We start from the raw sequence: 13,345 nt of genomic DNA, 5'->3' as shown, positions 1-13,345 counted from the left end.
CGCATCCCGGCGGCCGAGGTGTGCTCCCTGCGGCGCCGCCGCCGCCGCCCCCCGTCCACGGCGAGGCGGGCCGGGGCGAGGGGTGGGAGGGGGGCCGGGGGGCGGAGGGGTGGCGGCGGCGCACGGCGGCGAGGTGTCTCGCAGCCCTCCCGAAGGAGCCCGGCCCACCTCTCCCGTACAGGCACCCCCTCCTCCCCGCCCCGAAAGAGGAACTCCCCGCCCGCGCAGCCCGGCCGCGGCGGAGGGAGAAGCAGCGGCAGCGGCGGCGGCGGCGGCGGCAGCGGCAGCGCCCGGCCCCTCCGCGCAGCATGGCGCAGCAGCGCCCGCCGCCCGCCGCCGCCGCCTCCTGAGCCGCCCCGCCGCGCCGAGCCGAGCCCGCGCCCATGGCGGCGGCGCCGCCCGCCCTCAGCTGGGCGCTGCCCCTGCTGGCGGCGCTGGCGGGCGCCGGCGGCCCCCAGAGCTTTGAGCTGCCGGGGGCCCCCATCGACAACATCGAGGTGAGCGGCGGCGTCGTGCTGGTGGCGGGCGGCAGCTGCCTCTACGAGCTGTGGCCCGAGCTGCGGCCCCACCGCCGCGTGGTGCCGGCGGCTGCGGGGCAGGGCTGCGGCGAGCCCCCCGGCATGCGCAGCAACCTGCTGCTGCCCTACGAGGAGGCCGGGGGGACGCGCGTCCTGCTGGCCGGCTGGACCCAGAAGGATGGCACCTGCGAGGTGTGGGAGCAGCCGGCCTACCGGCAACGCCTGAACCGCAGCGAGGTGGTCAGCTGCCTGCCCGACGGCTCCACCGCTGGCGTCGTCCTCCAGCTGGACGGCAACTGGTACCTGGCCGTGGCGGCCACCTACTCGGCCGGCCGCTACGGGAACCATCTGGGCTGCGAGCCTTCCCAGTCGGACGAGGCAACTGTCATCACGGTGCGCAGCATAGAGAACCTGGAGTCCAAGGAGGAGCTGGGCATCATCAAGCGCAAGGAGGAGCCTCTGCACTTCGTGGATGCGCTCCAGTGGCGGGATCACCTCTTCTTTCCCTACTACAGGTTGAAGGCCAGGTCGGGCGAGGACATGGAGCCACCGAGCATGGCTGTCCTGCGCCAGCTGCGCCTCTCAGAGGGTGGCCTCACTATGCAAGGGCACGTGTATTTGGACTGCGGGTGCAGGAACCTCATCGTTTCCTCCAGCCTCGTCCGCCAGGGTGAGCAGGGCTGGTGGGTGGGCGTTTTCCGACACAGCGCCAAGGCCTGGAACGCCACCGCTGTCCACAGCCACAGTGCCAAGGCCTGGAACGCCACCGCCGTCTGTATCTTTGGGATGGAGGAGATGAAGGAGAAAGCCTGTACCTCTACACACTTCATGAATGGGAAGAGCTGCGTAAGTTTGGGCGTCGTTTTGCTAGCTTTACTCCTGCACGTTGTTATAGACACTGTTATTGTGGCTGGTATTTGCTGTGTGTGACTTGTGGGGTGTTCCCGACCTGAAGGCATGGGAAGTTTGCAGGGAACCTCAGAGCCGCTCCAGGCTTTGCGCATCAGCCCTGGCTACATCAACCCTTACGCAGTGCTTTCTGTCTCTAAAAAGCTCGTCCCTTACCAGATCCTGGAGTGTCCTTCCCACCTACATCTTGGGAAGGACATATCTGAGGGAACACCTGATGGCATCCCAGTCTTGGACCCCTCAATCAGTGTGCCCTTTTCTGCCAAGGATTAGTTGTGCTCCTTTGTACCGCACATTTTCCGTACAACTTAGATAAAGCATCTCCTACCTTATTCTGTGCATTCACATCTCATGTCATTGCAGCTACATCAGAAACAAAAAATAGGTGATCAAGTTGACTCCTGTGCACTGAGCTGTGTGCCTTGTTATCTTACTGGTTATTTATGGTTGCTTGTTTGGTGGTAGGTGTTTTCCAAACCTTACAGGATTGGCCTCGCGTGAGAGGGCCCACAGACACCCCTCAAAACCCAAATGCACAGCAGACAGCAGTAGATGATACATCTTTGTTGCTGCAATGGTTACCTTCTCACAGGCAGTGGTATCCCATGGAGATCCCGTGGTCATCTAGTTCTCTTTAACACTCTTCAGCTCCTTCCTCCTCTTGAGAGTGAGCACTTGAGAGTGCACTTGGAGAGCAGGGTGGGTAAGGCTTTACTGTGGCCTCAGTAGCTAGTAATGAAATGAACAAAAAATTAAGTTCAATAAGCTAAAAATGGAATTCGGGAGAAGAAGGTGCTTTTGCAAGGCCCATCCATGCTTTTAAGTCACACTCAGGTGTCCTTTCAGAGCTATAGAAAAAGGAACAACACCAAGAAATATCAGGGACAGCTGTGGGGGATCAAGCAAGCCGCTACAAAGCAAGCCCTGGCCTTTTGCAGCTCCCCCACTGTCCGGGGACTTTGCAGTTTAACCCCTGAATCCTTGCTGTGTTGCAACAGGAGTTTGTTGGAAACTCCTTGAAAGAAGTGCAGTAGATTGACTGCCACTCTGAGCCTTAGGCTTCCCAAATCTAACCCACAGCAGAGCGCAGAGCTGAGAGTCTTCCAAATATAATCTAGCAGAGGGCACGTGTGATTCAGTCTGCTCGTCTCCCTATGGAGGCTGTGAGAGTACTGCCAGTGTTAGAGGATGTAGTTATGAATGAGAACCCCACGTGTGAGTGAAACAACTCTGCTGAAGTAAATAGTAAAGCTCTCACGGCAGAGCTTTGACTTCCAGTGCCAGTTTGCAGCTTAGTGCGTGGTTTCTGTGCTCTCGCAAGGCAGAATTGCTGGATGAATTTGAAGTCTCCTCCTCCCAAAATACACATTTTATAGATGGATTTTTAATTTGTATCCCTTGTTCCTGGTTATTTGTGGCATTTTTTCCCTCTGTGCTTTCTGAGCCTGCAAAGCAAAAAAAACAAAATCTTCCTGGGCAGCATATCCTTTTTAAACTTTCCAAAGCCCCATGGTAGAAACTCTGGAAGAGTCACATGGTTTTCATGGAGTGAGATAATGTATGTAAGGTGAGGCAGGTATTTCTGTCTGAGTGGTGTTCCTCTCAGTCCCCAGTGCCTCCCAGTTCCCAAATATGAAAAAGCAATGGTCCACTTATTTAAGGATTGATCTGACTCAGATCTGACTCCTGTGACTCCAGGGTTACTTTCCTGTCCCAAAAGGCTTGTCCCTACAGGAAATGTAGATTATAGTTGGCTTCAATGATGAAGAATTCCAACTTTGAAAGTTATTAAAAGGATTGATTGCTTAGTATTATGCCCCTAACTATAGGGATGTTATTGATCGTGATATTTTGGAGTAACAATAAATACAGTTTACCACTGATAGGAAAGCCTTATTTTAATATTTTGTGAGACAGCAGGACATCTGGATGTTGTGTAGTAATACAACCTATAGCATTAGGTGGCTAATTATGCTGCCGTTTCAAGCTAATTATATATGCTTGTGGTGTATAAACACAGAAATAAATGCATGCAGTTCAGCTTTAATGTGTTTTTATACTACAGAAGGTTAGTCTAGGCTATTGCAGAGTAAGTTTGGAGATGACAGGCCCATATGCTGCTGCTTCTGGATTGTTTTAGTCCAGATCCTTACTGTCTCTCACCAATTCATGGGAATCTCTGCAAACGTGGAACATGCTCTTCTTGGTCTCAGAAGCATGTGGGCTTCAGAAGCATCAGGAAGATGGTGTGCAGCACATCCACCAGCTTGTAGAAGTATGTGCAATAACTAGTGGTGGCTCTGGCCAGAAAGGAGTGCCTCATAATATGGTCTGTAGGAATGGCAGCAAGCAACAGGGCTTCATGTCTGCTTTAATGCCCAGTCTTTTAAAGATAGTGTTGGTACAGAGCAAATCAACGTGTTGCAGCATTATGGTTGCCTACAGTGCAAGACCTGTGTGTTGTTTGTGGCTGGTGGATCATGCTGAATGTCAGCTTGGCTTTTGCATTGCAGATGCCATGTAATGTAAGGTGCTGTGGCTCTTAGTCTTCTTTGCTGGGTACACTTGGATTCTGGAGTTCAGGCATGATGTGATGAGGTACATGGATAACAGACACGGACTGACAGTTTATGTAGGAATTGAAAATACAGTGTTTTTTTTTCACCGCAGGATGACAATTTATAGTTAGAGAATACCTTAGGGAGCAGTGGCAGTTTGTTTTCCTTTTGATCTTGTCATTCTTCAGGTTTCTGTAATTATTCTGATTACCTTTAGGCAAGACATCCTCTTACCTGTTTGCACTCAACAGCTGCTTCTATTTACCCTGTGCTGGCACTATGCTTCTCAGTAGTACACTGCAAGAGGGACTTGGACTGAGGTATTTGTGGTCCTGAATTCCCTGCGATGTTGCTGCTGCATGTTCTTCTCTAAAGTCATTCCTGTAAGGTACTGAGCTTTCTGGCCCCAACCCATTAAAGCACTTATGGGCATAGTTAAAATTAGGCCTTTAAGTAGTTCCATCATCTGCAAGGGAACTGCCCGTGCACTTAAAGGTAAGAATGAACTTGAGTATTCGGTGGATAAGAACCAAATTGCTCTGCATCCTGTAGGAGCTCCTTGTAGGTGTGTGATCCCTTCAGCCTCGCAGTGGTACTTAGACCAGAGTTGACCATTTTGGTGGATCGTGATCATGAAATCAAAGCTCCTTAGCCAGTACATAGGAGGAGTGCTGGGATATGACACAAACTTGCTCCAGTAGCTAGGGAGCTTTAAGACAGCCTTTCCTTCTGTTTTTCCAGGACTGAACAGGAGCTTCTGGAATCTCCTATCTCTCCCAGAGATCCCAGGATCTTATGCAGATGAGTTGGAGAAGTGAGCACATTAGAGAACTTAACAGGGGAGAATTGTAGGATGTTACCTAACCACAGTGACAAATCTGGAAATTCAGTTTGCTATTTAAAAAAAATTGCATATCAGAAAAGGATTCTACAGTTTTTCAGGGAGAAAATCCAAAAAAGTGTTAGGCATCTATACCAGAAAGACAGAAGAAGGTGTTTATTTTACAGTGTGTAAAGGCTAAATAGCTGTAGAAGCTACTGCTTGCTTAGCTATCTTAGTTGGATTTTCATGTGCTATTAAATGCAAGTAAAGATATATAACAGTCTGTTCTCTGAATTTTTGCATTTTCCAGTGGGTGATAAACATGTGGGTTGGTATATGCTCCTTAATTTATTGAGTGTAGTTTGGAATCCTAGGACATATCTTAGCTGGACAAATAAAATAAGCTTTACTGAAATGAGATTTTGAAGTCAACGGAGTTGACATCAGTTTAATCACAGCCATTAATTTGCAGGAATGACATTTGAATTTGTGTGGTAACTAATTCCAAAATGATTCATGATCTTTCCTATAAGGAAGGAATTACAGACTTCTAAATATCGCTTGGTATCAAAATTGATTCTGTAATTAATTTTCTAGTAGTAAAGTAATCTCCTGTGTATTACCAGACTGCTAGTATTTCATTTGATGTTTGATGGATTTCTAGAGTTAATGTTTCTAGAGCAAATCTGTCCAGTTACAGTGAATTTTCATTTCATCCCTCTTTGATGTGGGAAGTAAAGCCATTGGAGACTTTGAAGCTCTCACATTGTCAGTAAAAAGAAGGCTTGCTTTTAGTCATCTGGCTTCACCAGGTGTTCTTACCAGAAACTTTTGGGAGCCTGGTGGCTGTTAAACAGAGTATTTGCTTCCTTGGGATCACAGAATCGTTCAGGTTGGAAGGATCCTCAGAAGGCTGACCCAGTCCAACCCCCTGCTGACAGCAAGGTCAGCTTTGAGATCAGACAGGGTTGCTCTGGGTTTTGTACTGTCAGATCTTGAAACCTCCAGGGATGGAGGAGACTGCACTTCTCTGGAAAACCTGTTCTGCTCATCTATCCTTACAATGATCCTGATGATTTTTTTTTCTCTTGAGTCCACTAGAAGCCTCCCGTGTTACAGTTTGTGACATTATCTCTTGTCCATCCCAGGTGCAAGAATTCATATTTGTCCCTGCTGAATATCTTGGGGTCCCCACAGTCCTATACTTAGAGCCTAAATAAGTCCCTCGAAATGGAAGCCCTGCATTCAAGCATGACAATTCATTTTGGTGTCATCTGCAAGCTTAATCCACAGGCTTTCTGTGTCTTTCTCCATGTCACTGATAAGATGTTGAGCAGGACATGTTCCAGAATAGGGTCACTGAGGATCTCCACCTGTAATCAGTGTCTAGGTAGAGTAAAAAACAGTTATTTGTTAGCCTTTGGAGACTGATGATCCTTTCAGGTTTTTTAGCCATCCAGTAGCCTCTCTGTCTAAGTTGTGACATCTCAACTTGGATACCAGGATGCTGTGGGAAATGGCAGCCTTGCTGAAGTCTAAGGAAATTACATAATCCACTGCTCTCCCTCCTCCACAAATCGAGTCATTTTAGCACAGAAGGCAGTCAGATTGGTAAGGCATGATTTATCCTTGGTGAACCCATATGTGCTTTTCCCAGTTCCTTTCTTCTTCTTGTACATAGAAAAGGATTCCAAGAAGATTCGCTCCGTGATTTTCCCAGGGAAAAATTGAGTGTGACCAACGTGTAGTTCCTCAGGTAATTTTTCTTGGCTTTTTTTTTTTTGTTTGTTTGTTTTTTGAAGATGGATGCAGTATTTGCCATTACACAGTTGTTGGAGACTTCCTGTGATGTCTGCAGCTCTTGAACTACGAGTGGCCTAATAGTGTCATCAGGCAGTCTCTGAGCATCTTCCTGCAGATCAAATCTGGTTCCCTTGGGATTTCTGTTCAGATGAGATTTCTTAAGAGAAGCCTGGCTTAATCTTCTTCCAGGACAGGTAGCTTTTCCCCTCCTTGTACTTGATAGATACAAAGGACCACAAGACCTTGCTGGTGAAGTCAGGGACTCATCTGCATTCACTATCAGTAAATCACCCGACCTATTCAGCAGCTGGTCCACATTTTCATTGTTTATTCTTTTATTACTCATGTGGTGGCAGAGACTTTCCTTGTTGCCTGTAACATCCCTTGCCAGTTACAACACCAGGTCAGCTTGGGCTTTCTTGACACCATCCTTACATGTCTAGGCAGTTCCTTCTTTGTTGTTTGTTCCTGCTTCTACCTTCTCTTTACCGTTTTCCTGCATTGTCGTTCAATCACTATATCCCAGCTTAGCTAGGAGCCATCTCGTGATGCTTTTGCTGGTTTTCCTGGATTCTGTGCTTGAAGGAGGTTGTCCTGAAAGACTTACTAGCTTTCCTGAACTCCATTTCCCTCCAAAGCTGCCTCTGAGGGAATCCCACTCACCAGTTCCCTGGACAAATTGAATCCTAGTCTCCTACTCTGTGCTCTGCTGTTCTTTCCTCACTACCCTGAGGATCCTGAACTCTGTTATTTCATGCTTACTAAAGTGGAGGCTGCCATTGATTATCACATCTCCAGTCAGTTCTTCCTTGTTTGTGAGTAGTAAATCCATAAGAGCATCACGTTTCACTGACCCCATAGGGTGTCCTGGTTTGAGCCAGGATAGAAACGATTTTTTTTGTTGTTGTGATTTTGCTTTCAGCTAAGTCTCTTCTAAGTAGCTGCTCTTGGTGAAATCAACAACAAGCTTCTCAGTCTATAGTTACAGCTAGGGAATGATAGGCAGAATCAAGGTCACTGTTTCTTTCTGAAAAACATCTTAAGCTCTGGAAGGAGAAAAGGTGTAGAGGGGTCACACCTGCAGCCCTCCTTTAGGGAGTAGCGGACCACATAGGTGGCCAAAATTGACAAAACAGAGTATTCCATCCCATATGTGTCATACTAGGTATAAATTTGAAGGATTATGAGGGTCAAGTTCTCTTCATCCATGGCCGTAATTCTGGGAGGATTCTGTCCATTTGTCTGTCCTTGATCCCAATCCATGCCCACCTGAATCCATGTGTTTCTGCCTCCAGCTCCAATCTACGACTGACTCCAGGAGTCCAGGTTGGGACTTTTCCAGGTCTGCCCTGCAGCCTCGATGGTGATGTGAGAGTTACTGGGGGGAAGGAGGAAGGAATGTGGGATCACTTTTGTGTGTATTTGTATACTTTTCATCATTCTCCTTTTCATCAGTACGGTTTCATTAAATCTGTGTATCTTAGTTTTCAACCTGTAAATCTCCCTTATTCTGTCTCCTTTCTCTGTCAGGGAAGGGAGGGGGATTAATAGAGAGCATCTGTCAGTCATTTAATTGCTTGACCAGCATTAAACTGTGGCATAGGGTTAACAAAGCCTGCTGTGCCATATCCTTTGCTTTGCTGCCAGAGGTCTGTAGTCTGATTTGCACTAGGCAGTGTCATTGTTGTCCACATGGATATGCAGTTGCTCTGCAGTGTAATGAATTTGAGACCCTGAAAAAAAAAAAAAAAGAAAAAGAAAGCTGTTTAATGGCATGATGTCTTAGCAGTTGTGTGCCCTCATCCTTCACAGGAGAGAATCACAGGAGAGCACTTGCTCTTGCTTTCTGCTAATAATCTGTTCAAGTTCAGTTGGTTTCAAAGCCTTCCTTAAAGGAGCTTGTTCTCCCTCATTGGTTATTGGGACACTTCATAAACTCCATAAGTTTATGGGACACTTCATAAGTTCCATAAACTCACATCAGAGGGCAGAGAAGGAGTGTTGCTGCTGCTGCATGAAGTCACAAATTTCTAGCCATCCCACCTCAGGAGTCTCTGTCAACCTCTTGCTTAAGAGTAGCCTCTCACTCTTCCTCCTGCCTTAAATCGTGGTGCTCAAGATCTTGCCTCCACAAGGTTTCTGATCATCCTCCCTGATTTTTTTTTTCAGTCTGCTCATTTGGGGTAGTTTGTCCACTAACAAATTAAAAAAATCCTCCTGGAAATAAAATTTTGGAACAGTTCTATCTCCTAATTTCTTAACCCTAGTAAAGGCTCTGGCATGCATCAATATTGACATCTCTCAATATACCCTCTGATATAATAGAAGTTGATGCAGGAGCTTGAAGGGTGGCAAAGTTAAGAAATAACTTAAGAATTAAGTTAAGAAATAACTTAAGAACTTAAGAAATAATTAAGAAATAAGAATGAGGTTCCAGGAGCTTGTTCCCTGCAGGAAAAACATCTGTGTATTGTTCCGTTATCGACTGTTTCTCTACACTACTCACAAGTCTTGTGTCATTTTGTGTAGCTGCATCTGTTTATTCATTCTGAGACTCAAACCCTTTATTTTTCACTTTTTGGCCAGCTGCAATACATTGAGTGCTGCATGAACTAAAAACGCTGCTCTTCCCTCTGAGGCACACAATGTAAAATAATTGGGAGGAAATCAAGATAGAAAGTAGCAGTGTGAATATGCAGCTGGAATCATATGGAGATAAATCTGAAAATGAGATGCAAAATAAAAAATTAGTGTAAGCACCTTTCATGCCAATAACCAAACAGCATAGGGAGGGTGAACTTAAAAACAAAATGTAAGTTAATTCAGGAGATACCTAGGCTTACCTGTGCACATGAAGATTTTGGGAGACTACAGACTAGAACAGGGGATGGAACTGCAGTATTATAAAGAGAATGATCTTATAGAGCACTATTGTCTGTTGTTTTTCTTTTCTTGTTAATAGCTTGAAAATATTACAGGATAAACAGATGGGTGATCATGGATACAAGTGGCTCTTTAGGTATACAGGAAGTTTAGACTGTGAATGCATTCTAAGGATGGATTTAGCTGTGAAAGAAAATGCTTGGGAAGGCCCTACAGTGCTGTAACCCCATTAGTCACAGTGGAAGAGGTAAAAGGGCTTGTTAAAAAAATAAATGCACATGGAAAAGGGATGACAGGAGGGTGAAAGCAGCAACTGCACCCTGGAGGGAGAGGGCAAGCTGGAGAAGTAGGTTGCAAAAGAGAGAAGGCAATTTTTGTGGTGACTGCCCACCATCTAAATTTCCCCTCTTCTTATCTATGTTATCTCAATGTTGCCTTGACCCTCCCTCTAGCAAGCAGAGTGAAGGGAGGAGGCTTCCACACTTGTCAGTATTGGTTCTTCAGTCAGATGAGGGGGATGCACTGATATGACATGAGTTATTTTATTAGTATGTGGGTCAAAATAAAATGTGGCAGCAAAGCTTTTCAGAGACTGGGTGAGTACTCCTCTCTTCTGTGATCTTATTGTACAGAATCTGCGAGGAACCTCGAGTGACTTGTTTTCCTTACACTACTATACTGTGCACTGCAGAAAAAAGAAATGTTAATTCTGGTGGAAATGAAAACCTGGAATCCTCACCCCCTCACTCCGTAGTCTGAATGAAGCCTCATTGTATGCATCAGTGCTAGAGTTTTATTACCTTCTGAGCTAATAAAAATTGTCTTAACTTTTTTCACCTTAAAATGCTGGCAGTCACTTCCCCCCATCCTCCCCCTCCCCTTCATTATCTAAAACAAACCTCCATGGTACTGGAGTCTCATGCTGAAGTGTGTTTTACTGAAGTTCTGTGGCAGTACATGGTAATTCTTATGTCTTCTTCATGCTAATGAAAAAAAAAATCTTTAAATATGGAAGTTAATCAAGTCTCTTTTACTCCAAGTGTCTGTTCTTGGAAGCTAATTAAAATAATTCAGATGACTGAAAAAATATTTTAATTGACTTAGGATTGCAGCTTAGAAAAAATTATTTCTATGTGGAAAGGCTTTTTGGGACTAAGCCAGCATCCTAGCTTGCAGAGAGTTGAATTCAGCTCTTATTGTGTTAGAGATTCACTTCATAACTTTGAGAAATGCCTTCACCTTTCCACAAAATGTCAGTTTTAATGGTCCATTCTCACTTCATCTTGTGCATTAAGTCAAATAGGTTCTTTCACTCAGAGGGTAAGTTTAGAAATCTGTCCTTGAGTCTGAGATTCTGGGCTTTGTAAGGTGACCGACTGAGCTTGTTCTCAAGGACCTGGTCCTACCTGAGCTCTTACCCCACCTCTCTCACCACTCCTTTGTGCCAGCACTGGTTTCAGTGTAGCCACAGGTTAATGTGATGAGAAGAATGAAAATTTTGGTAGGTAGGTAGATGGATTTGCAGACCATTTTCTTGGCAAAGCATTTCCTTAACTAAGCTCACTGGAAAGCGTTGTACTAGTGTACAGTTTACAAGAGACTTAGCTGAAAGCAAAATTACAAGACAGAAAATTAGCTCTATCCTGGCCCAAACCAGGACAACAGTAGAAGGGAAGCTGGGGTTGGACCTGTTCGGAGAGCAGGTGGGATCACACCTTTGGCAGTGTCTGCCACGGAGCCTGGTTTGAAGTAATTATAGGGCTGCAACACTGAGGTACTGCTTGCCAGGGGGGTATCTTGGCTTGTAGGGAGCTTGGTGAATGACCTTATTCTCACACATCAGGGCTTCCTTTCAGCACTTGATGGTTTCCAGTCAGGGTTATTTGGTTTGGTTTTTCCCTTCCACAAGGTAGAGGCATTTCCTGCATGATGTTGTCTTTCGTGAGATGTTTACATGTGTTTGTCACTTAACTTCCTCTAGCTTGGACAAAGAACTGTAGGTAGTATGTTGATTTTAAAAGTTCCCACTTTTAAGTGCATTTATGTTCTCCCTGATATGGACTTTATACTGCTTTATCTCATTTTTATATTAATGCAATACGCAAGGATCAATAGACACAAATGATTTCTGTGTGTTTGAAGTGCCTCCTTCCTCTAGAACATTAGAATGCTTTTAAAAGTGGTTGCTGAGTGTATCTCTAGCCTTCATGGTAAGTGCAGTCTGGTGATGGCAAAGCATGGCTTCATTGGGAAGAACTGCAAATTCACAGTGAGCCCCGGGGCATTATGTGCAAAAAAAAAAAAAAAAAAAAAAAAAAAAAAAAAAAAAGCTATTCTGTTGCAAAGTAACTCCCTGATGTATGTGTTTCTTTGAGGTCAGAGGTAGAGCTGCAGTAGATGTTACCTGTATCACAGAGATGACCAGTTACTATTTATAAAAAAGTAGTTTCATGTTTCATGTGCCTTTTCAATGATACCTTGCTTTAAAACTTTGTCAGAACTAAAAATACTGCCCAAAGTATTGTCTAAAGTTGACTTCTCTGAGAATCTTTCCAAGGATTCTTCTTTTTTACTAAATGTTTTGCAATACAGGTGAATGCTTCTTTAATAGTTTCCCCTTTTATCTGATTTTCAGGAGGCACGGTCAATCAAGAAATTACCTACCTTGATTCACTCTGGATTAGTGGCTGTTTATGGCACCCTTGTTTTGAATCAGATAGTTCTCTTTTTGGGAACAGATGATGGACAGTTACTGAAGGTAAGCTGAATGTGGCAACTCTTCTCTTCTCCATCAGCTGCTGCTGTGTTCCAGTGAATAAATGTCTCCTGGTTTGAGGCACTGTATTATAAACAACAACACTCCCCTGAATCTCTATTTCTTTTTTGTTTGTTTGTGAAGTAACTACTGTATTTTTATTTGGAGGGCAAGATAACTTTCCAAAGCAATTACTTACCCTGCTTAAAATTCATAGAAACATTTCATTAAACTGCTAATGCCCACAGTGTCAGTTTACCAACTGTGGAGTTCTCGGTTATTCTTGTCTTTTGTTTCCGTCTTTGCTTTGATTTTCCAGTAGAGATATGAAATATGGTTAGATTTTGGGAGCATATTTACTTGTTTGTTAGCCTATCTGTGTGATGTGAATAGCTGTCCATTAGAGAGAAAAGTCAAGATTCATTTTGCCTTAGCTTCTGAATAGTTGACCTGCGCTAGCTTAAATCAGTCACCTGGAAGTGAAGTCATCTTATCTCATTATCACACTTATCCAGTCAAATGTCTTTTATGCTTTAATTTTCTTCTGGGTTTTGCAAGAGCGTGCATTTCCTGTCTGTGCTGAGGAGGATGACTCTCGTTTTTTGTTTTTATTAAGCAGGCGGTTGGAGAGATATAGAGAGCTTGAAAAGCCTTTACCTGCTTGATTTCACTGTGCTTTCGATAATGAAAAATGAAATTGAAGTCCTCTGTGTCTCTGTAGCAGAGTGGAGACCAAGTACATACCTCCCTGTTTAGTCATGTTTATGGAAAACCTTATATCAATGTTGGTGTGCTTATTAGCTTGCAAAATAAAGTGATCTCTGGCTCTTTTGAATTCTGTGCAAAGGGCTGTGGTAAACTGTAGAGCTGGTCAAAGGAAGCAAAACAAATACCACCTTAGATATACACTCACAAAAGCCAAATGTTCTGAAGACATTACTTAGTAACCTGTGTACATTCATTTTTTACATTGTGGGTGTCTCTTCATAGGAATACTTAACACAAGATGACTTTGGGATATAGATATATCTCTTCCACATTCATTTTCAGTGTCTATCAGGAACGTACTTCCTGGGAGGGATGTTTCATACTCTAG

The 13,345-nt window shown here is 44.7% G+C and overlaps 1 protein-coding gene across 1 annotated transcript in view; it reads left to right on the top strand.

Annotated features, from left to right (window-relative positions):
* The first annotated feature begins 212 nt into the window (after positions 1-212).
* The window catches only part of PLXNC1 (plexin C1), a 71,630-nt gene continuing 58,497 nt past the window's right edge, over positions 213-13,345 (top strand). The window contains exons 1-2 of the mRNA XM_071765146.1: positions 213-1,364; positions 12,130-12,252. Of these exons, the coding sequence (XP_071621247.1) occupies positions 384-1,364; positions 12,130-12,252 (1,104 nt within the window). The 5' untranslated portion in view covers positions 213-383. The remainder of the gene's footprint in view (positions 1,365-12,129; positions 12,253-13,345) is intronic.

This window comes from Heliangelus exortis, chromosome 1 (assembly GCF_036169615.1).
Source record: "Heliangelus exortis chromosome 1, bHelExo1.hap1, whole genome shotgun sequence".
Lineage (NCBI taxonomy): Eukaryota > Metazoa > Chordata > Aves > Apodiformes > Trochilidae > Heliangelus > Heliangelus exortis.
The sequence above is the reverse complement of the archived record's forward strand: the minus strand, read 5'-3'. Positions and strand labels throughout refer to the sequence as shown.